This window comes from Cyphellophora attinorum (genome assembly GCF_001299255.1).
Source record: "Cyphellophora attinorum strain CBS 131958 chromosome Unknown Contig2, whole genome shotgun sequence".
Lineage (NCBI taxonomy): Eukaryota > Fungi > Ascomycota > Eurotiomycetes > Chaetothyriales > Cyphellophoraceae > Cyphellophora > Cyphellophora attinorum.
The window spans coordinates 606875-628091 of NW_017253230.1; the positions used below are offsets into that span (position 1 = coordinate 606875).

General features: G+C 54.7%; 9 protein-coding genes across 9 annotated transcripts; 4 read left to right on the forward strand and 5 right to left on the reverse strand.

Moving 5' to 3' along the window:
* Positions 1–337: 337 nt before the first annotated feature.
* AB675_2531 (uncharacterized protein) lies at positions 338–1336 on the forward strand (the record flags this gene model as incomplete). The annotated part of the gene is made up of 1 exon (XM_018142509.1): positions 338–1336. One exon carries the CDS (start codon positions 338–340, stop codon positions 1334–1336), a length of 999 nt encoding a protein of 332 aa, XP_018005127.1.
* An 803-nt stretch (positions 1337–2139) lies between these two features.
* Positions 2140–5512, reverse strand: AB675_2532 (E3 ubiquitin-protein ligase HRD1; the record flags this gene model as incomplete). The annotated part of the gene is made up of 3 exons (XM_018142510.1): positions 2140–2484; positions 2548–2747; positions 3499–5512. The coding sequence occupies 3 exons, from the start codon at positions 5510–5512 to the stop codon at positions 2140–2142; spliced, it is 2559 nt and encodes an 852-aa protein (XP_018005315.1).
* A 737-nt stretch (positions 5513–6249) lies between these two features.
* Positions 6250–7994, reverse strand: AB675_2533 (Transcription factor IIIA; the record flags this gene model as incomplete). The annotated part of the gene is made up of 2 exons (XM_018142511.1): positions 6250–7679; positions 7772–7994. The coding sequence occupies 2 exons, from the start codon at positions 7992–7994 to the stop codon at positions 6250–6252; spliced, it is 1653 nt and encodes a 550-aa protein (XP_018004905.1).
* A 373-nt stretch (positions 7995–8367) lies between these two features.
* AB675_2534 (uncharacterized protein) lies at positions 8368–9505 on the reverse strand (the record flags this gene model as incomplete). Its single annotated transcript, XM_018142512.1, has 2 exons — positions 8368–9196; positions 9249–9505. 2 exons carry the CDS (start codon positions 9503–9505, stop codon positions 8368–8370), a joined length of 1086 nt encoding a protein of 361 aa, XP_018005185.1.
* A 1598-nt stretch (positions 9506–11103) lies between these two features.
* Positions 11104–13095, forward strand: AB675_2535 (uncharacterized protein; the record flags this gene model as incomplete). The annotated part of the gene is made up of 1 exon (XM_018142513.1): positions 11104–13095. One exon carries the CDS (start codon positions 11104–11106, stop codon positions 13093–13095), a length of 1992 nt encoding a protein of 663 aa, XP_018004830.1.
* A 428-nt stretch (positions 13096–13523) lies between these two features.
* AB675_2536 (uncharacterized protein) lies at positions 13524–14876 on the reverse strand (the record flags this gene model as incomplete). The annotated part of the gene is made up of 3 exons (XM_018142514.1): positions 13524–14432; positions 14506–14737; positions 14791–14876. The coding sequence occupies 3 exons, from the start codon at positions 14874–14876 to the stop codon at positions 13524–13526; spliced, it is 1227 nt and encodes a 408-aa protein (XP_018005313.1).
* A 176-nt stretch (positions 14877–15052) lies between these two features.
* Positions 15053–16151, reverse strand: AB675_2537 (uncharacterized protein; the record flags this gene model as incomplete). Its single annotated transcript, XM_018142515.1, has 4 exons — positions 15053–15189; positions 15252–15316; positions 15362–15420; positions 15471–16151. The coding sequence occupies 4 exons, from the start codon at positions 16149–16151 to the stop codon at positions 15053–15055; spliced, it is 942 nt and encodes a 313-aa protein (XP_018005277.1).
* A 441-nt stretch (positions 16152–16592) lies between these two features.
* Positions 16593–18119, forward strand: AB675_2538 (uncharacterized protein; the record flags this gene model as incomplete). The annotated part of the gene is made up of 1 exon (XM_018142516.1): positions 16593–18119. One exon carries the CDS (start codon positions 16593–16595, stop codon positions 18117–18119), a length of 1527 nt encoding a protein of 508 aa, XP_018004890.1.
* A 606-nt stretch (positions 18120–18725) lies between these two features.
* On the forward strand, positions 18726–20288 carry AB675_2539 (Protein TOS1; the record flags this gene model as incomplete). Its single annotated transcript, XM_018142517.1, has 1 exon — positions 18726–20288. The coding sequence occupies one exon, from the start codon at positions 18726–18728 to the stop codon at positions 20286–20288; it is 1563 nt and encodes a 520-aa protein (XP_018005126.1).
* Between the last annotated feature and the right edge of the window lie 929 nt (positions 20289–21217).

Below are 21217 nucleotides of genomic sequence, written 5' to 3' on the forward strand. Positions count from 1 at the left end.
TGCAGATCACTAGGCCTTCGATATGATTCCATCGAGCAAATCACAGGATGAATAGCATCCCCATCGACTCCTGCAATGATGGACTTCTGCGGGCGTACTCTGTAGAAGTAGACTGCAAGCATACCTAGTCGAGCATAGCAGCCAGTAAGTTCAAGGCCGCTATCGATAGACCCCCGGCTTGTGCCGAGGCCGGTACCCATACCGCTCCAGACCAGACCCGACGCCGTGAGATGGACCATGTCATGAAGCTGAACTGAAGGCGGAGGAGGGCCTCGAACTCACCTTCCACGACATCCATTGTCTCCTCGATAGCAGCGGCAATACAACGCTGGCGGGTATGGCGCTGCCGGCGGATCCCACCTCCTCGTCAGCGCCATTCCAGCCATCGTCGTCTGACTGGTACACCGAACATACGCAACGAACGCATAGAAATACACCGCCACGAGGAATGAAAAGGACGGCGGATGACGAAGAAGAGGAGAGAGTGATCCCTCCCTACAATGGCTTCAAGAGATTAAGAATAAGCCCAAGACAGCAGGTCACTGCGCGCAACACAATCCAGCATAGCAATAACGTGGACCCGCACTATACTACAGTGATTCCTCAGCACCAAGTGAACGGCGTACACCCAGAAGCACACCTGGGCCGGCCACCATACTACCCTCCCTCTGTCGGAGCAGACATCGACCAGGAACTCGTCGATCCCCCGGTCCTCACAGACCAACTACAAGCCGCCCGCCACGCCCCAACGATGCCATACCCATGTCGACTCGCGCCCGAGCCGCCTATATGCGACACACCTCCGCCACAACGCCTCCCGTCCCACCACAATGACGACTATATGCCCCTTGACGACAACACCCACCGCATCTTCATCAGCGACCTGGACGCCGCCATCGCCGAGATCGAGGCAGAAGAGCGCGCTGCCGCCGAGAAGGACCAGGAAGCCGCCTTCTTCCTTCCAGATGAGGTCGAAAAGGAGATCTTCTCAGGAGTCCCTGAGCATGTACTCCGGCAGCAGTCGCCGCCGCAATTACCCGACCCCAGAGCAAACAGTCAGGCACTCATCCTCTACCGAGACCCCGAAAGCATTTCGGTCTCAGAAGAGTACGATGCAGTCAGGAAAGCGGTACATGAGGCTCGGCAGAGGATACGAGATCGCAAAGAACCGGAGCAGAAGGTAGAGGGAAGGACTCTAGAGCCGCCGCCCATCACGCCGATCGATTTTGGCTACCCGCTCGGGCGACAAGCTTCTGACTGGCGACACGCCAGCGCGAGCACGACTGATGACCACGTCCAAAACGATGATTACGATGATGCAATGGACATTGAATGAAAGCTTGAAGACAGCTTGGGAGAAGCTGAAATGATAGCCATGGCAAAACCTCTCCGATCACAAACCTGTACGAGGACAAAGCAACACCCCCAGCCAAACGCTGTTCACCGTGTGTCTACAAGACTCACTTTGGGGCGTCTAGCCAGGTACTTCCCCGTCGCCTACTCTCCCACCGGATATAAGTCACGAGCCTTTCAGGCGCGAGCTACTCGGACGCGACGACGGCGTCAGACAGAGCAGGCAAGCAGGGCAAGGTCCGATAGGAGGAGAGGATCAAGAAGAGACATCGCGCATTACGCAAGGGAACGGATTGATCTTTGGAGCAAATACATCTGGTCAGCGATGAACAGAGATGCGGCAGAGGTGCCCCAGAGAGGATATGTAAGAAGGTTCTGGAGAGACGTGTACCGCATTCTTTGTGGCAGGCTGATAAGAGTTGGCCCATAATTTGCAGGTGGAGGGGAGAAGTAGAGAGCCGAGCGTACAAGAAGCCACAAGACGACACGGCGGACACGGAAGGGCTCGTCTATCGCGTCGGCCAATATGTGCGCTGAGTCGGGCCAAGATGAACATTGCCTCAAACGATGAGACATGATTTCTCACTGTCTCGCTGTCGATACGCTATGCTACGCAATAATGATTTCTGATGCCCTATCCGCTTCTCGAGTCAATCAACGCCATGCTGTAATGATATTTCATGCCCGAGCCGGGTCTCAATGCAGTCAACGCCATTCTCCACGGGGATCACCCTGTACGAGAATTTCAACCGTCATGAATGATCCGTCCGAGGCATGTCCGGTAATCTACACAGGACCTTGCCGCGGCGGTTGCGGCTGCTGGCCCTGGCCACTGCCCGCCCCTTGCCCTTGCCCTTGCCCAGCCACAAACACCTGATTCGGATCCGTCTTCGCAGCATTCATCCCACCAGCACCAGAGCCAGCCGCAGGCTGATATGCAGGCAGCCACTCTGGCGTCCCATACTGCGGCGGCGGTGGCCCATAGTAACCACCTTGCGCATTTGTCGGAGCGTACGTGTGCATGCCGTATCCTGGCGTGTACCACCTCCTCTGCTGTGCGAGCATGAACGGGTTGGGGAGTTCGGGGTGGGCGTTGTGGAAGGCCATGCGGGATCGGCGTGGAATCAGCCACTGAGTACGTTGTTAGTATGGTGCTTTGTTGGGATGTTTCTATGTAGGAATGGGCAAACATACGCGATGATACCCCAGCGGCGCCAGCCCCTTCTTCATCCGCCGCCTGGCATGGATGTAGCCGATGAGGCAGAAAGCGATGATTGAGGCGATGATGACGCCGAAGACGATCCACTTGATCAGCCAGGACGTGTATGAATAGCAGTAGTAGCCGCCGCAGACTATATCGTCGTCGTTGGCGCGGATTGTGAGAGCCATGGTGGCTGGGTTGATGGGTGGCGGAGGGAGTGTTTGTGATGTTCGAGAAGGGAGAAAGAGGACGAATGTTGTCGACGAGGGAGGTGCTTTCTGATTGCGAAGGTGGTGCAGAAGTGAACGACCAGCGATTGAGTCGTGCGGATAAGTGAACGTCGTTCAGGCGGTGGCTGAGTGCCTGATTCAAGTGCATGAGTGGACAGGAGGAGGGCGGGCAAAGAATGGAAATGTTTTGGCTTTGTTTCAGAAGAATGTCTCCAACATGCAGGTCCCAGGCGGCAGGAGCCGTCCCTAAGTTGTGGAGCTCCAGGCTTGCAGGTGCCGGAACCTCGTAATAAGCAATTGGATTCGGTGGCTCTTGTTGCGTGCCCAAGGTGTTGACACTAGAGATCACTCATGCCAATGTCTCGAAGGTGACATTTGCGTTGCGGGAGATCAATATCATGCAGAATCTACCAGGAACACTACTGATGGGCCAAAGAGTCATCAAATTTGGTCTACAACGCGAACCCAATGCTTGCTATGCGATGCTCTCAAAAACGAACGGGTCGTGCTACTTGACTAGAGTATGCTCGTAATGGTGCCTAAGTACAAGATCTGCAACTCAGCTAGCATCCGTCGCACCAGCCGCGTCAGTCCTACCAGCCTCTGCGTTGCTGGCATTCGACGTATCAGTAGCGTCTGCTCTACCAGCGGAATCCGCAGCAGCATTAGCATTCGAGGCAGCAGGAGCATTCGAGCCAGTAGCGGCGTCTGCACCAGGTGCTGGAGGCTGATTGGGCATGGTGAACATGTTCCGAACATCGTCTAGCATTGACGGCTGCTGCCCTCCAGGTGCTGGTGGCACTCCGACAGGAGGCACGCCAGGGACAGCGACAGGTTCGAGAGGCATCATTGACCAGCCCTCTGGCAGGACCAAGCCCTCCGGTAGCTGAGCACTTCCTGCCGGAACCACACGAGCCGCTGGCCCTGTGTGCAGGAATTGTGCATTCGTCACAGGTCCTCCGTGCACTGGTGGCAACGGAGGAATGCCGGTTGCATCGGGCTGTGGTGGCTGACCGCCGGCAACAGCATTGCGTGCAGCTCTGAGTCGCTCCAACTCGTTGTTCATGGTCTGCAAGACAGCATACTCCCTCGTATTGTGGTCGAGAGCGACCAGCTCTTGTTGCAGTTGATTCCGCATACTGTCGAGCTGTTCACGCATCGTACCTGGACTCCGATGCCGGCGGCGCTGAGCTCGACCATCCCATCGAATACCGATACCGTACTGTTGTGGACCATTCTGATTGCCTTGAGCGGCAGGTGCGGCGCGGCCATGCTCAAGTTGGTGCTGGAGCTCTTCGAACATATTGTTTCCTCGTGCTGCGCCGACTCCTATCCTGAGTGGGCCAAACTGGAATATCCTGGGTCCTGGTCGGTCTCCAGCTGGATGCTGTCCTTGCTGGTTTCCAACTCCTCCAGCCTGACCAGGCGCTGCGACACCTCCTGCTGCAGTCGGGACCACAGATCTCCGGCAAGTCGGACACACCTGCTGTCTTTCGAGCCAGCTTCTCAAGCATGTGAAATGCAGGATATGTCCACATGGCAGCTTTTTCGGCCTCATCCGCTCCACGGCAGGACCATGTTGTGGTTGACCAGGCGCCGGTGGCTGATATGGTCGCATCTCCTCTCTGCATATTATGCACACATCTTCGCTCTGAATCTCGGCTGCTGTTGCATCGGGATATCTCTCGTTCATGTCCCGCGTCGCCGTTCTGTACTTCAGGAAATCCGCAATCCGCTTGAAGAATGATCGTGTCGTAAGGAAGACATCCCGCATAATATGGATGGGAAGGCCGTAAAAGACGAGTAGAATAAAGAAAAAGGACAAGTAGATGACAAGTTTGAGGAAGTCGGTCGCCAAATCCAGATAGAAGACCCATCTGCCCTTGTTCTCCCAACCCTCCACCTCAACCTCATTGTCGTCAACTGGCCGCTCGGCGCGCTCCAGTGCTTGGCGTGCAGCGTCAACAGTGAGTGTGCCTGGGGCCTGTTCCGCAGGCTCTGCGGATTGTGCAGCTCTCTGCTGGGCCTCGTCCAAATCGCGCTTCGCTTTTGTGACACGTTCTGTGCGCATTTCTGCTCCTCGAAGTCTCCTCTGCTCCTTGAGTATGCCTATCTCGAATAATGAGATTGCGTACCGCACGCTTGTGCTAACACTGATCACGAGCAATATCGCAAACTCGAATCCAAACATGACCATCATGTCCGGCTGCGCTTTGCCTATGACCTGCAGCACAATATACCGCAGCATCAAAGCATTGAATGTGCAGCCCAGCGTAAGACTAGTAGCCAGTCTTGCGTGAAACAGCTTGGGATTTCGTGGAGGTTGTTGTTCGAGAATCTCGACTCTTCCTTCGCCGATCCAGCCCCAGACCTTACTCGCCAATAACGAGAAGAACAGGACCATGAACCACGGACCGAGTTCCCCTCGGAAGATGGTCATGGCGAGACATGTTTCCGTCACTGCAAACCAAGCCCGTTCGTACAGTTGCTCGATCTCGATCGGCCGTAGTTGTCCGTAGAGGAGTTTTTGGAGGCCGAAGAGGAAGGAGCTCGCTGCGGCGAAGACGAAGTTGCTAAGTATCATAAGATTCGCTGAGGACTGGGAGAGGTACACGGCGGCAGAGTAGAAATTAGGACGTTGCGCCAGCGCCTTGACGACGACGAAGGCTGCCAGGGCCGTCGACGTCCCGGCATAGGCCGTCCATCTCATCCTCGCGCGTGCTGGCATTGTCAACGGTTCTACATCTGCAGGCCAAGGTGATGTGCGCAAAGAACAAAAATCATTTGACGGAATTCGTGGCGTGAGTTTGAGCACACGCGCAGAATGCAGGGAACTTGCTTCAACGTGTCCTTTGAGTTAGTGACGAGTGACGGAGTGGCGGCCTCGGGAAGCCGCATTGGGCTGTCCGGCTATTGCAAACGCTATCTCCGGCAGCGCTGAGTGAAAGGGACGACTGTCTCTTCACCACAGGCCGATCACAACGAACATCGGGGGCGGGTCACGCTCAGGCCCAGTGCAGGCTCGCCCGAAGAAGGGACTTTGATGACGGAAAGCTCTTTATTCATCTAATGCATGGGACTTGTTCATTTGCTTCCACTGCCTAGGTATGTACACTACTTCTCGGACCGCGAGTGAAGTATCGTTGACCAGGACTTCCTTTGGTCAGCTCATCGTGTCCATAGCATCTATGTTCTGAAGATGCATCCCCATCCCTGCTGTGTCGCAAACAAAACGTGCTCGAGTGCTCACCCACCAAAGCGTGGGGAGTCCTGCTCGACGGGGTATCATTGTTCTCGGTAATCATTCATGTCTCTCGTGAATATTGGACCACTTGCACGTCCGTGCAGTCAACGAGACTTTTCTCATCCGTGCGCCAACGCTAAAATCAGGCCGAGCATGCGGTCCTGATCGCCAAAAAAGAGTGGTGCTTCCACAAAGTGCGGGTCGAAGTTCCGGAGACCATCTTAGATGCTGTCGTCGAACGGATTGTGCTGACCGGAGAATTTGGGACGAAGAAACTCTGGATCAAGTGCATCAGACATCTCGGGCTCCATGTCAAATGCATTGCGAAAGAGTGGTCCATACTCGTTGTCTTTCTCGGAACGAGCTGGAGTGTAACCGTGCAAAATGAAGTCGTCAGCGTCTTGCGCAGCTGGGAATTGAGGAAAGTCGAAGAGCGGGAGGTCGCCGTTCTCGCTGATCGTTTCTCGCTCTATTGGAGTTCGCTGGCCAGAAGAGTAGTGATAGGCACCGCGAGGATCGTAGAGCATGCTGCCGACCATGGTGGTATTGCCATCAAGCTCCTCCTGCTCATCACCTAGCTCCGACTGCCAATCAGGTTGAGCGTCGAGGTCGACTTCTTGAAATGGATAGCGATTGATGTTGGATGCAGCATCAGCAATCGCAGGTTGTCTACGCACACCTTTGTCGCTGCGAGCCTTCTTTTGCTTCGGACCATCTGCTTCATTCTGGAGTCGACGCTTCTTGGCCTGGGTCGACTCAATGCCAAGATGAATAGCACGAATGTGATCGACGAGCGCAGACTTGCTTGTGAAAGTTCGGCCACATCCAGTAAATGATTGATCATCTACTAGCTCGACCTTCGTTAGACCACAAGCGAAGTCGCGACGGTTCTCGTGGGCAGTCTTGATGTGCACGTTGAGGTTGCCCTGCTTTGAGAACGTTCGTCCGCAACCTGGCCAGGTACAAGTCACGCTTCCTTTGGTCGCATTCGGGTTGACGATGCCGTGTACCAGCTCGTTATGACGAGTTAGCTCGCGTTGAGTGTTGAATGGAGTCGAGCACAGGAAACATGTTGGAGGGTGTTCAACCGCATTGTGGAACTGCAGCTCGGCATAGGTGGAGAAGTAGGCCTGCTTGACATTGGTGGCTTTCTGTTGTTCGTCGAGGTAGGGATCAGTCTCGATGCGCGTATTGTGAGCACTACAGTCGCTGCACGAGAAGCGTGTTGCGTCGTGCATCTGACGCACGTGCTGTAGAAGCTTTTGATTTGTATCAAAAGCCTGAGAACAGACGTTGCCGGTCATGGAGTCGATGTGCGTGCATGGGAACGGCTTCTTGTTCTCGTGGACGGACAAGATGTGGCGGGCCAATGTCTCCTTCTTGCGGAAGACTTGGTTGCACGGAGGATGGCCGCGACAGACGTACTTCTTGGGGTCGACGTGCGTGGCTTCGTGGGTCTTGAGCTTCGATGCCGTGACGAAGGACCTGCCACATCCTGGGTGGGAACATTGGTAGTCACGGATGTCGGAATGCGCAGACTTCATGTGCGCCTTCAGGTGGCTATTCTTTAGGTAGGCTTTGTCGCAGTCTTCGACCGTACATTCGAATGGTCGCTCATTGGTATGCGATCGCTTGTGCTCTTCGAGACGAACTGAGCTCAAAGTTAGGTCTGAGTGCTCGAAATTGCTCAAGGGCTGCAAGGACTGCGATGGATCGTTTGTTGGTAGCTGTCGACGGACTTACCTGGACGATTGAATGCTTTATCGCAGCCTTCGTAAGGACAGACTAGACGCTTCTCGCGACAATACGGAGTACTCGTTGACGTGGCTGGCGTAGGAGGAGTCTTGACCGACGAGCTCTTGAGCTTGGAAGATTTCGAGGAATTGGTCTCGGAGTCGGACGGGAGCTCGACGCGCTCATAGTCATCGTCGTCGGAGTCAATGTCCATGACCTCCAGGACAGACATCTTGCCGGCTTTAAGATCAGCAAGAGTGCGCCGAGTTGTGAAATTAGTAAAACGTCCATCGTAATTGAACGCAGAAAGTTTTTCTCCAGGTTTTGGCCTCCCCGCGATTAGTGCCAAGAGTTCACTGTAGCTTCACTGTAGCGGACAAAATATCCGCGCCTTGAATGGTATCAGTCATCTTAAAAAGGTGAAGTAGTGAGTCGGTGGGTCTACATCAATAGGTGAATCCATACGCTATATATCATGTAGGAGCCACTGTGAGGAGAGCAGTGCTTCGGAGAGGAGAAGAAGATATGTTCAAATCATTGAATGGCATTATCGCTTGCTTGCTACACAATATGGACGGTTCTGGTCAGGCTGCTGGATAAAATCCTCATTTCTTCTTTCCCTTGTCGGACTTCTTTGGTGGAGGTGGGAAGTACATTGGCTCTCCTGGTTGAGGGACAGCCTGACTTTGAGGGCTGGTAGCACTGTCGCCGGCACCGACTGCTGACTGCGCCTGGGCAGCCGCCCTCTCCTTAAAGCTCGCATTCCCTGGACTTCGCATGCCACCTTGGGAGATGATGCTTTCTCTGGGGCTTACAGGTCGATTGGGACTGCTGAAGTGTGTTCTCAATGGCGCCATCTTCTTCGACTTGGGCGCAGGCCCAACTGGGACACCATCAAGCTTCTGAAACGCATGCGTACGTGGTGTGACTGGATTCATCCCGCTCTGTAGGCCTGGCGTTTCGGGAGGCATGCCATACGCATGTGGCTGAGCGGCCTTGGCCTCTTCATGGGCTGCCTCAAGTCGAGCATACTTCTCGTCCCGCTCTTTCCGCTCAGCTGCGACTTCCTCGCGATGAGCCTTGCTGGGCAAAGCCGAGTATATCGACAGGCCCAAGTAGGTAACGAAGATCCCAAGCAGTGTGGTGGTAGCAGCGAACGCTGCCTTGGCCTGGGTGCAGTAATGCACATTGTTGGGATCGTGAGCGACAGAGCACGATTTTGTGATATACCAGGGAGGTCCGTTTTGTGGATGCTCGGGGTCTGACTTGTCCGAAGATGCCTGATAATATACCGATGTAGTGTATAAGGCGACCAGAGCAGCATGGAGGAGTGCAGACAGAATTGGCGGAAAGACGTTGAGCATGTACATGATTGACTTGACGAGTAATAGAAACACGCTGAGCACAACGATCACAAGATTGTAATTCGTGATACTGGATTCTATCAGCATGCGAAGTAAGATTTATGCAGAAGTTCAAGACTCACAATTTAGACCACACCATAGGTGTACTGTAGCTTTGGTAGTTGGCCGCAGCGTATAGACCCGTCAAGGGACTGCTGTTGAAGCCATTGTCGGCTCCGTCCTGCCAAAGCTTCGTTCGATACGTGTCCGGCGCCGCAATGCCGAACAGTGCCAGCAAGGCGATAGTCAATCCAAGTTCAACCCCGACCAAGATATAATACACCCATTTATTCGGCCGCCATCTTTTCGAGAGAAACCAAGATGATCGTTTCCGAGCCATGATTTTGTAGCTGTGCGCTTCGTCGCAAACAGCGTTGCCCGATGAGATCCGGGTACGAAGCCGTCTTAAGCAGCGAAAGTGATTAATACGACGGCGACCGCCAGTTCGCCTGTTGCTCAGTCGTTATTGTCGCTGTTTCCGACAAGCTCGTCCACCGTGTCGTGACAACAAGAGACAGAAGACCGCAGTCTGCCTGAAGGGTCCAGCACCATCTTGTGTGGTCGCAGTAGTCGCTTGGAAGAGTGAGCGGGCGCTTACAGGAACTTGAGCGACACTACAGATTGGTCAGCCTTAGAGGAAGAGCAGCGAATAGGACGTCGCATCATGTGTGAGAAACGTGGTGATAAGCCGAGCCCGTAAGAACTCTGGCCCAACGGCGCCTAGACCGAGCCCCGCAGTCTGCAGCTCCGGCGGGTGCGATGCGTCTTCGAAGTTGCCTCATCACACATGTGACTCGAGTATCTCAAGCTCAGACTGATAACGGGCAACTGCAAAGCTGACCATGACACAACACAACGCCGTTAGCAATTCTGCGCCGCTGGGCCTGCCGCGTTAAATTGCACGCGACTACCCCACAGCCATCCGTACCTCAACGTGCCTGAATCTCCTTCGGATTGAGGGCCGTGTTGCCTTCCAAGGTTCCCTCTGGCTTCGTGGGGCAGAATTTTGGAGGCTATACCGGCTTGCGTCGCCTTGCAAAATTCATCAAGACAGCCGATTGTAGTTCAAGGGAACAAAAGTATCGAGGGTCTAAAGCTTTCTACAAGGTCAGGGTCGGCCCACAGTTCCATGTGCCGCCCGCGTCCAGATCGTTCAAAGGCCGGCGAGGCCCAAGATGCTCGAGCAAGACGTGATTTCCGCATGTCGGTTCACCGTCGTTACGGTTGAGCGACCGTGACTCCGACAGGTGATCTTGTGCGCCGATGTCATCGCGCGAATGCTACCGATGCATTCACTTTTGGCTGGTCACGTCGTACGCAGTCGGAAAAGAGATGAGGTACAGGTAGGTCGCCTGCCGAGAGCTTTGGTTGAGTTGAGCCCCTGATCTCTTAACGCTAAACTGTATTCGCCATATATCCTCATTTCCGAAACACGTCAAGCTAGGATGAGCACGACAGGGACAATTCTTCTGGCTTCGATGCCTCCAGCACGCGGTGTCTACCGCATGCTGTCTCAAAGATGTGTTTCACTCGCTCAGAGCTTTCGTACTTCCGCGATTTCTGTCGAAGGAAGCAGGAGCCAAATCCATCGTTGAATTTTTGAATACTTCCCCAAGCCCGTTGAATAGATCCAATTTCCCATATTCCATCGCGCAAAAGCTAGCCGAAGATCTCTTGATTGCTGCCCCATGCCCGTTACCATACAGAGTTGGGGCGGTCGGAAAGTCGGGCAATCCACCTTTCTTGCCCAACCAGCAACGGAGACAAAGCGGCGTCCCAATTCAGGAGCACTGGAGAGCGCTCAAGCCTCGTCTTCACGCACGAGCCTCCACTCTTCCAGAACCGTTCTTCCTTTCTCTCTCCGGCAGTATTGAGACAGCTTTGGTCCTTTCGCCAGAACAGCGGTCGAGAAGGGCGCTGGATTGGGGGGCCGACAACATGGCAATACACCAACATAGACGGCGGCAGGATGTAGGCAGCCGAATCGACAATCCAGACATTACTGGCAGTATCCCAAGGCCCTCCTTAGACACCTCGATTGATGGCGACATCGTCACTGCATCGGCCGTCGAGACCTTCACCACAGCCACTGGCGTCTTTGCGATCACTTCTACGGTAAATGGCCAACCTACGACGATACTCTCGACGGGCGAAATTCCTATTACCGATGGCGCGCAATACACCTCAATTCTATCCTCAGAGTCTGCTTCACGAGCTGCCGCGAACGCATCAAAGACCGCAGCCACGTCCTCGAGCCCGTCCGAGTCCTCCTCTGGGGGTGGTGCCAACCTTGGAACATTGATACCCGCGATCGTTGTGCCGGTGGTAGTCGTCCTACTCGCTTCCTTCGGCGGCTTCTGGTTCTGGATGAGGAGGCGGCATCGCAAAGAGCTACAAAATACAGACTTCGCCATGGCCGGCAAAGGCGAAAAGCTAAACAGCAGGTCAAACAGCAGCAGATCTGGACCTCCAACAGCGACAGCAGCCGAAAAGGCCACGGCTGATGTGAAGGTCACAGAACTGTCGCTGCCTCAGACTATGGCCGACTCAGGACCGCGAGACTCGTACGAAGCTATTGGTATGGCTCGTGCTGACGACTACGACCGACGACAGAACGATCCTCGGACAAGAAGTCCAAATATGCCATTCAGTGGCACGGGAGACCATGGCCAGCAGAATTTCAGCGGACCTCGACCCAACACCGCCAAGAACCGACCACCGCCTTCGAGAGGGGAGCACCAGAGTCGGAACAGGAGCAACAGCTCGCCTGGCAATCGTGGCCCTCCGCCTTCTGGCTACAGAGGTCCACGTGGCCCGCCGCCGCCACAAGATATTGGTCCTAGTCCAATAATGCGTAATCACGCATCGCCTTCCATGGGCTCTGGACCGATGCGAGGTCCACCACCTCACTCCCAGCCTCGAGCGGCCCCTACTCCTCCAGGGCCGGGAAAGATGAGAGCACCTTCACCGACGATGGGGATCAACAGGTCTAATGCTCCACCAGCACTCTCTCAACCACCACCCGGTGCCTTCAATGGCGCCTCACCAATATCACAATACTCTCCTATTGTGAAAGACACACCCAACATCGGCGCGGTGGCCACGTTCGGCGGCAGTCCACCAAAGATCTCCCACTCGCGAGACGGTAGTAACAAGCCACCGCCCATCAATACGTCCGCTCTTGACCCACAAGCCGCCGGTCTCGGCTTAGCAGCTGTCGCTCTCACAAAAGACAAGTCGCGCTCCCCTTCACCACGATCGCCAGAAGAGTCCTTCCTGACCGAAGAGAATATGCGAATCGCGCGTCTCGCCAATTCCAGCAGACTCGGCTTCAACACCTCGAAACCTACATCACCAGGCCCCAACAATCTGACCCATTCACAACCACAACAAGCAACGACCACAACCCGCGACTTCTCGAAACCACTCGGATTCAAGAAGTCCGGTCAAGACTCACCACGAGGAGGCATGAGCTCGCCCCTCATGCCCCTCAACACCGCCCACTCCGCCCCAGGCCAATCTCCCGCCGCGACCTCGACCACCAACCCCTCACCCAAACTCCCGCCTCCAGCCACATACTCCCAACTCATCCCCTCCGACTCACCCCGCGACGAGAAGAAGCCTCAGTGGAACTACTTCGGCAACCTCCCGTCGAACATAAACTCCAATACCGACTCGCCGACCAGCTCAGTATACTCTGGCTTGCCGCACACACGTCCGCTACCGGCGAGTCGGAACGGCCCAATCAGCCGGTCCGACGATAGAGACGACGATCAGAAGAGCGAGATCTCGGATCTGGCGGAATACGAGGACATTGACGCCAAGTCCGACGTTAGCAGTCTGAACGAGTTCGAGCGATTCGACTTTGATAGTCAGAGAGGGTCAAGGGGGAGTGATAGTGTTGGTGGGGTAGGCTCGAGGTTGCGTTGAACGACGCTCTGCGCAGACTGACGCACTGGCAGTTGAGCCCGTCCAGACTAATCTGAAGTAGCTGTTCTGTTTTGTGTTTGGAAACGAAGTTGACGACGACATACCCATCCCATTGCGTTTATCTGATCATACTGAGGCCGCGCAACTGGTCCTGTACACCACAGGAGAAGGAGAAGATAACATATATTGCATTACATATCTGGGCTCACGAGACAGATTGGCGAGCGAAAGGGACGTTTCCCTCCACCTACCTATGCCTACTGCTTCCTAGGTCCATCACACAAGTACATACATAATTCGGAGCACAGAGAGAAGAAGATATGAAACGGACCATAATAACATGTATCAGAAAAGCTTGAGCCACTTCAATAATGCTTCTTTCTTCTTTTCTACGTGGTGTACCCATACTCTCGCTTCTCTCACCGATGCTACGCTCCCATCGCAACCTTCTTCTTCGCTTGCTTCTTCCCTCCGAATTGCACAGCCCGGTGGCCCCGTTCTTCCATTCCCGCATCCTCTCCACGATGACCCTCGAGCCAGCAGTTGGTGCAGTACAACTCGCCGTCGCAGCCGAGACACGAGAGGGTCGCGTTGTCGAGGCAGATGCTGCACCAGGTGTCTATCTCTTCGTCGGTGGGCTGGAACTTCGTCTTGGGTGTTTTGGTCGTGGTTGTGGGAACAGGTGGCAGTGAAGGCGTGTTGATCGTAGTTGGGAGGGAAAGGGAGGCGAAGCGGGAGGCTAGGTCGCTGTCGGCGGTGTTGAGAGCTCCGATGGGGCTCTTGTTGACGGGCAGGGAGGGAAGTGCAGATTTTGGTGCGGAGGGAAGGGAGAGGGTGGCGAAGGGATCTGCGACCGCTTTAGAAGTCGTTGCTTTCGGACCAGGTAATTCAGCGCCAGTGTCTCCAGTATCTCTGCCTTGCCGCACATTGCCAGCACCGTCAGAAGCTTTCTCGTCGCCATCGGTCGTCTCGTCGTCCTCATGCGCCGAGGACGCCTCGTCACCTTGATCAGGCGTCGAACCGTGCTTCTCCTCGTACTTTACTTCGTCCAAGAGTCGCTGGAGCACGGCATCAGCCTCGTCGTTGATCGTGGCATTGAGTTTCGTTTTGGTAGGTCGAGACGAGGCCGATTCTCCATCTTCGTCGTCAGAGTCGGGTTCAGGCTGGAAGGCTGTGACGTCCACTGAGGGCAGAGTGTGCTCGAATTTCGTGGCCGCAGAATCTGCACCTTCTGCTTCCCCTGGTATGGTCTCCAGGGCGGGCTTGCTATTGAGCGCGGCGCCGGCAGAACGAAGTAGGTCATTGACTTCGTCTTGCTCTGTCTTGCCTACGTTCCACTAGTGTACTTCTGTCAGTTTAAGTTGCTGGCGTGGACGTCTTCCCAGAGTAGACGCTTGTATGGGAGCTTACCTGATCGGCAGGCCCTAGATCAGCGAGCAATTCCTCAAACGTCCTGTCATCGTTGTCACCAGGGAATGCTTCGCCTTCGTCTAAGCTGTTGATTCGCCCATTGTCGTTCACGGGGGCTCGTTCCCCTCCTGACAGCAACTTGAAGCGATCCGAGAGCGCCTCGTGCAGCGCGCGGCCTGCTGAAGGATCGATGGGAATATCATTGTTGACCTGTGTCCTTGGTGGGGCAAGTCTGAGTGCCGGTCAGTTGCATGGCCTAATGTTGTAAATGATTCATTTGCTTACGTCGGGGTATCAAGTGCTATGGTCGATTTCTTCAACGCGTTGAGGCGAGCAAGCAGATCGTTATCTGCGTTCTTGCCCGAGCTCATGTTCCATCTGTATCGGTCGTTATTCGTATACTACTCATTTACAATTCCGCCGAGTCCCGGCAAGCATCTCTGATGACTTGAGGTGTGGTGTGGTGAAAGTCACGACCGGCTTTTGATAGGGTTGCCCGTTCAAGTTGCCTCGTCTACCCCACACTTTCACCGCGACCGCCCCTCACCTAAATTGAGGATGTCAACACGTCCAAGAACTCGTCGAGAATATCCCGCATGAAAATGCCCGCTTCGAAGAAGGCGAGCGCAATCTGCGTGATCATGCTCGGAGCAGGGACATGGCGGTCTCGAAGGCGTTGAGCACCTTTCCATCTGTAAGCAGTGTCAAGACCAGGTCAGTGTTGATGGGGAACGAGGATAGCTTACAGTGCTGTTGTTTCTTGGCCAGGTTCTGTTCCGAATTTTGCACGAAGGCTGATCGTGTTCGTAACCTGAAGGTGTCAGTGGCATGTTGATAGTTCAGCATCTGTACGTACCTCTTGAAGGCACGCTCGCTCTCTTTCTCGCTCGAAACCTGGGTCCAAAGCAGATATTGCTGCCCGGTGAGTCAGTCTCGCTTGACTAGAGCAGGTGTGGCACGCTCACTTTCATCCTGTCTCCGATCTCTGCATGAACAGACTCCTCTGCCTGGGTCAATGGGCGAAGCTCATTCATGTACCGCTCCTCAAGTTGGTTCCAGTCAAGATCTTCCAAGTCCCCCGTTGAGTCCCTTTCTTCCAAGTCTTTTGCATATGCATCGAAATCGGCATCGAGGGTGGTCTGGACTGAGGCAATAGCTTCTGCAAACGTTGGCGTCCGAGTCTCCATTTCTACTGCCTCGGGCTCGGATTCAGCTGATGAGTCGAGCGTTGGTACAAGAGACTGTGGAGGACTGTCGGGCGTCATAACGCTCTGTAATTTGCTGCTACCTTCCCGCGTGCCAAACAGATTCTGTGATGGCTTCCTGCCCTCGGACGAAATCTGCGAGAGGAAGGAGACCGTGGGCGGCGGATGGCGAGGGGTAGTACTTGGTATGCTAAAGCTTGGTGGCTGTGACCTCCGGTATGCCTCGTCACTTGATCTCTTTCGGTTTCTGCCAGGCGACAGAGGCTCAGACTGAGCTTTCGTCCGATCACTGAGCACAGAGACACTTGGAAAGTCATTCAGATCTGTGGTATGCTTTTCTGGACTCAAATCGTAGTCATTATGGTTGGCTTCAGTGTCGCTGATGAGGTCTTCGAGGTCGTCTGACTCCTCGTCTTTTGCTGGACTGTGGAACGAAGCCATATTGTCCACCAGGGAAAGGCAGGTGCGATTTCCTGTGCTCCTACCCGAGTCTCAAGGAACGTCAGTCGGCGACTGCCCAAAGTCGTAAAGTGTAAATAGTTACACCGCGCCACAGACGCGTCTCCAGTGCCAATGTGGCCTATCTGGCTCACCGTAGCCGACCGCCACCTGTCTTATCGATGCGCCTGGCGATCAGGTGGTCATCGTTGCCTTCTCTGAATATCCTCCATGTCATCAACGAAGCCTTTCCTCAGTTCACACTCGTCGCGATGCTGATGTGGTCTGACGACAAATCATGTTGATAGGCTAGGCGTCAAACGGCGGTCCATCTCTGGCCACGATGTCCTCATCTGGACAACTCTCCCCGCTTCGTCGTAGCAGCTGTGGGCGCTGGCTGTCAGAATCAGGGTCGCCGAACGACTGATGGTCCAGGACACAGCCATGGAATGCGATATCTGCGCCCGGAATGGCAAAGAACTGACAGACTTGGGCGTCAATTGCGCATCATGCGCTCGAACCACCCTGTACGCTTTGCGACTGGAACATGGGCAAACTCTGCTCGAAAGAGGATCTTTAGGCTCTCGCATCGAGTCTATCACGCTCGGCAAAGGTTCAGATAAGCGACTCGAGAATGTCTGGACCATCGAAGCGGATCGAGCCAGAGCATCAGACATTCGTACTCGGCTGGGCGATGGGCATGGTTCCATATCGACCGTCAAGCAAGAGATAGAAGACCTGAAAGCAGAGATTCAGCGCAGGAAAGTCGACCTGACCAGGCGAAGATCGACCTTGAAGACGACTAAAGGGACACTGGCTGGAAGGGACAAGGGCGAGACCGATAAGTTCGGCGAGAAGCTGGCGCGCGGGAGGAAGAACTTCGACGCCATTCATGCTGCTGCTGTTGAGACACGGGCATATCTATGTCGCGAAGCTGCCAATATACTGCGATTGCGGCAAGGAAAGTCAAGATCCGCAAATCAGACACAATCTCTGCGCTACTTCATCGGCACAACACCTATACCAGACCTCAAGTCTATCAACGGAGTGAGGTGCAGTGAGCTCACAGCTATGCTGGCGTCAGTCTCACGGTTGGTTTGCTTGGTATCATTCTACCTTGGGCTGCGCCTACCTGCCGAGATTATCTTGCCGCACCGTAATTACCCGTTGGCTACCATCAACACGCCTGCCACATCCTACGCCACCACTAAGCCCGAGTTTCCAGGCTCCGGATCGTACCTGGCAATGACGGACGTATCGAAGAATAGCGAAAACCGAGGCGCTTCTCGGTCACGGCCACTGTTCATTGGCTCCGACGACCGAAACGAGCTGGTCACTGACTTGGCCAGGAAAGACCCATCTGCTTTCAAATTCTTCGTCGAAGCAGTATCACTTCTCGCTTGGGACGTTACATGGCTAGCTCACTCACAAGGTCTGTCCACTGGAAACGAGACCTGGTCAGAGATCTGCAACCTTGGTGCAAGTCTGTGGGCGATAGTCTTTGCGACTCCTCAATCGTCTGCTGTCAGGCGTGCGTTGGCTCGACAGAGCTCCAAACAGTCGCATGACTCGCCGCGCTCACGATCGAGCACGCCTGTGGACGCGCAGGTCAATCAATTGGGGGCATATTCTCATGCATCGGCACACAGCTCTCTTTCAGCTGCCGCAAGAATGGCTCACATGCGATCGATGCGCCTGTCGAAGTACACCATGATTGCTGATCCTCTGCGCAAGATACTCGAGAACGAAATGAAGAATGCGGAGTGGGAGGTCTTGCAAGAGGATGAGATCTTTGATGGTGGTGAGACCTTTGACGAGGCAGTCTTGATCCCAGCGAGACACCTTGAGGCGAGTCACTATGATGCCACGCGAAGTATCATGTCCACTGCTCCATCCGTAGATCCACTCAATGGACGGCCGAAGGGGACTAGTGGTTGGACGAAAGTCAAGGATACCAAGATTCGCGACTGAGGTAGTCCGCTTCATTGCATACGAGGCAGAATCATCTGAGCATGTTGGCTGCAGTTCTTTGATCTAGGCCGACTTTGTCAGCTTCCCAACAGCGGCCAGACGCTTCTACGCTGATGCACGTGAGCCAGTGCCCAAAGCACAACTCGAATCATCAAGTCGCGGTGAAACGCCGAGCATTCCTCACTACGCCACGCGACGCCCACCTAGTCGTGTTGCCTGAATCTTCTTCGTTCGATGCGCTTGCTCTCTCAACCCAGCCTCTTCCATACCTGCACTGACACGCACATTCGATTGTGACGGTGCGGTCTATTGCGCTATTTGATGGCATGTCAATGCGTGCTCCGCTCAATAGGCGTCATGGCTGCGACCTCAATAGCCTCAACAATAATGGGCAAACAAAATGCCTCCTCTCCATTCCCACCGACGCATAAGTAGTCTCTGTGGTTGCGATGCATCGGTGCCACTCATCGGTCGCTTGCCATTTCTCTATAGTAGGACAAGCACACCTAAGGTAAAGGGTACTCAGAAGGCTTCGGCCGCAGGTATAAGTCGAATCGCCCAATAAGTATCAGATCACTACTCATATCAGTGTCCCTGACCCCGAGCATGAAGGCGAATACCGGACATCTGGCTTTGGTAGCCGCCGCCCTGACACCTGCAATCGCATCCACAGCGAACAGCCAAGGGTGCATCGAAGAGAACGGCAACTGGTATTGCCAGCAGACCAATGCAATCACATATTCGAATTTCGGCCAGGCAGGTGCCTACAGTAAAATCACAGCCATGGACAGCGAGTCCGGAACTTGCTCGTCACAAAGGCAGACTTATAAGGGGGGACTGGCGCCTCTGGACGATGAAGTCAGCTGGCACTTCCGTGGGCCATTGCGATTGAAGCAATTTGGATTTTATACCCTTGGTCAAGCTGGACCTGTGAGACCAAGATCGGACGGGCACCATATGAGTGGTCCGGTGTCGCACAGGAGGCGGCATACTCATCACTTTCTGCATCAGTTGCCAGAAGAAACCAGGGTCGAGCCGGAGGCTGATGCTGTTGCAGTTGCTGGCGTGGAGAACGCCGACCAGATACCAAGCGAGATGCTTGAGGAGCGAGGTGTTGGCGACTGGGTGACAGTTACTATGGATGGCAAAGTCGTCAGCTGGATAAACCAATACAGTGGTCCAGCAGTGGCGGCCGCTACATCCGCCCCCTCAGCAACAGAGACCCAGCCAAACTCGCCACCATCAGCCGGCGATGAGCACAGGGGAGCAGACCCGGATTCCTTCCACAAGCCTGAGCCTTCTGACGACAAACCTGAGGCTCAGGCTCAGCCTTCGATTGTCACGAGCACCATCTCGCTGGATCCGCCGCCATCTCCCGCTGAGCCCTCTCCGGCTGAAGAACCCGAAGCGAACAGCGATGGCGGCACCTGGCTCCGTCAGTCTTACTACAACTCCGACTCACCTGATACTACCGAGAATATTGCATTCCTTGGTAACCACGGTGACCCATCATGTAGCGGCACGTTCGGCTACAAATTCGGCCTCTCCCAATCGTACCTTGCCTCCGACGGCCAACAATGCTCACCCAATGCACAGCCCTTGTCGGACGTCCTACTCCCAGACAACACCGAGATCAGCTTGTTCACAAACGCGCCATGCACCACCGATGACCCCTGCCCGTACTCCCGCCCAGGCAACATCGCGCATCACGGCTTCGGCGGAGCCTCCAAGCTCTTCCTCTTCGAGCTCTCTATGCCCCTTAGCGGCCAACGTGGCGGCTTGAACAGCGACATGCCCGCCGCGTGGATCCTCAACGCCGAGATCCCGCGGACGCTGCAGTACGGCAACGCGGAGTGCTCGTGTTGGGAGAGCGGATGCGGGGAATTCGACATTATGGAAGTACTGGATCCAGGAAACGCAAAAATGAAAAGCACTTGGCATGGGCAAGGGGCTGTGGGGGATAGTGATTGGTTTGAGAGACCGACGGGGGACAGTAGAAAGGCAGCGGTGGTGATGGATGGGCAACAAGGGAGTGTCAGTGTGCTTTGGTTGGACGACCGGGTGGACTTTGGGGGCAGTATGGGCGTCGACGATGTGGAGGGTTGGTTGAGCGGAATTGGAAGTGATAGTAGTGGTGTTCGGAAAGTAGTCAAGTTGGGATCAGTGTGAGAGAGGGAGGCCACGGCGCATGGCGTGACATGCGGTGTTTAGCATGCAATGTTCTGGAGCAGAAACTCGTGCGCTTTTGGCAAGTACTTGCAGCGGGACTTTAAGCTCCTTCGACTTTTGCTCTAGCCTCCAGTCGCTCCTCCACGTCATCGCTACCACCGAGGGAAGGCATGATTCCAAACGCTGCACCATGATGGTAAGCAGGTAAGTACTGTTGTCCAGACACTCACGCGGCAATCTCGGAAAGCATTGAGTCTGATTGTGTGAAGTTAAGCCTTGATCGTTTGAGGTTCTTTGGCTTCTCCGACGGACTGCCCAAAAAGTCTGGGGACGCTTGAATGTTGCGGCTTCGGTTAGGGACGGTTCGCCTTGGCGGCAACGGACGACGTGATGCCATCGATTACACCAATAGCTTGGCAGCTAGATACTCTTTCAGCTTGATTGACTCAGTACCTAGCTTAGCCATAGCGGCACTGTGCAGCCAGCTGCAGGACAATAGCCCTGACTCCGGCCCCCAGTCATGAAGAACTCACACGAGACTCTGATGAGTCTGTTCAAACGACAGTGTAACCCTCCAACGTGTACAATCTCCACTGCTCGGAGTCGGCGCCAGGTCAGGGTCGATGAGCGACCGCCGGAAGCTGCTATACCAAAAAGCCTATCGGCGACGCCGTGCTTCATTGGCTATTGATATCAGAAACTCGAGCCTACGCAAGCTGTACTACCACGACGTAGCAAATCCGATCGTCACCCGGCCTCGACCCAGGACAATTTCGCCTGATGCGCCAATAGTCTGGTAGATTTACAAATGCACACGACCACTCTTCATGACCGACAAAAGGCTAGCACAACCGATGAGACCTATCATGTTGCTTCTAGAACGCGACTTGAGTTCCTTCATAGATACGCCACCCCACATGATTGGTACA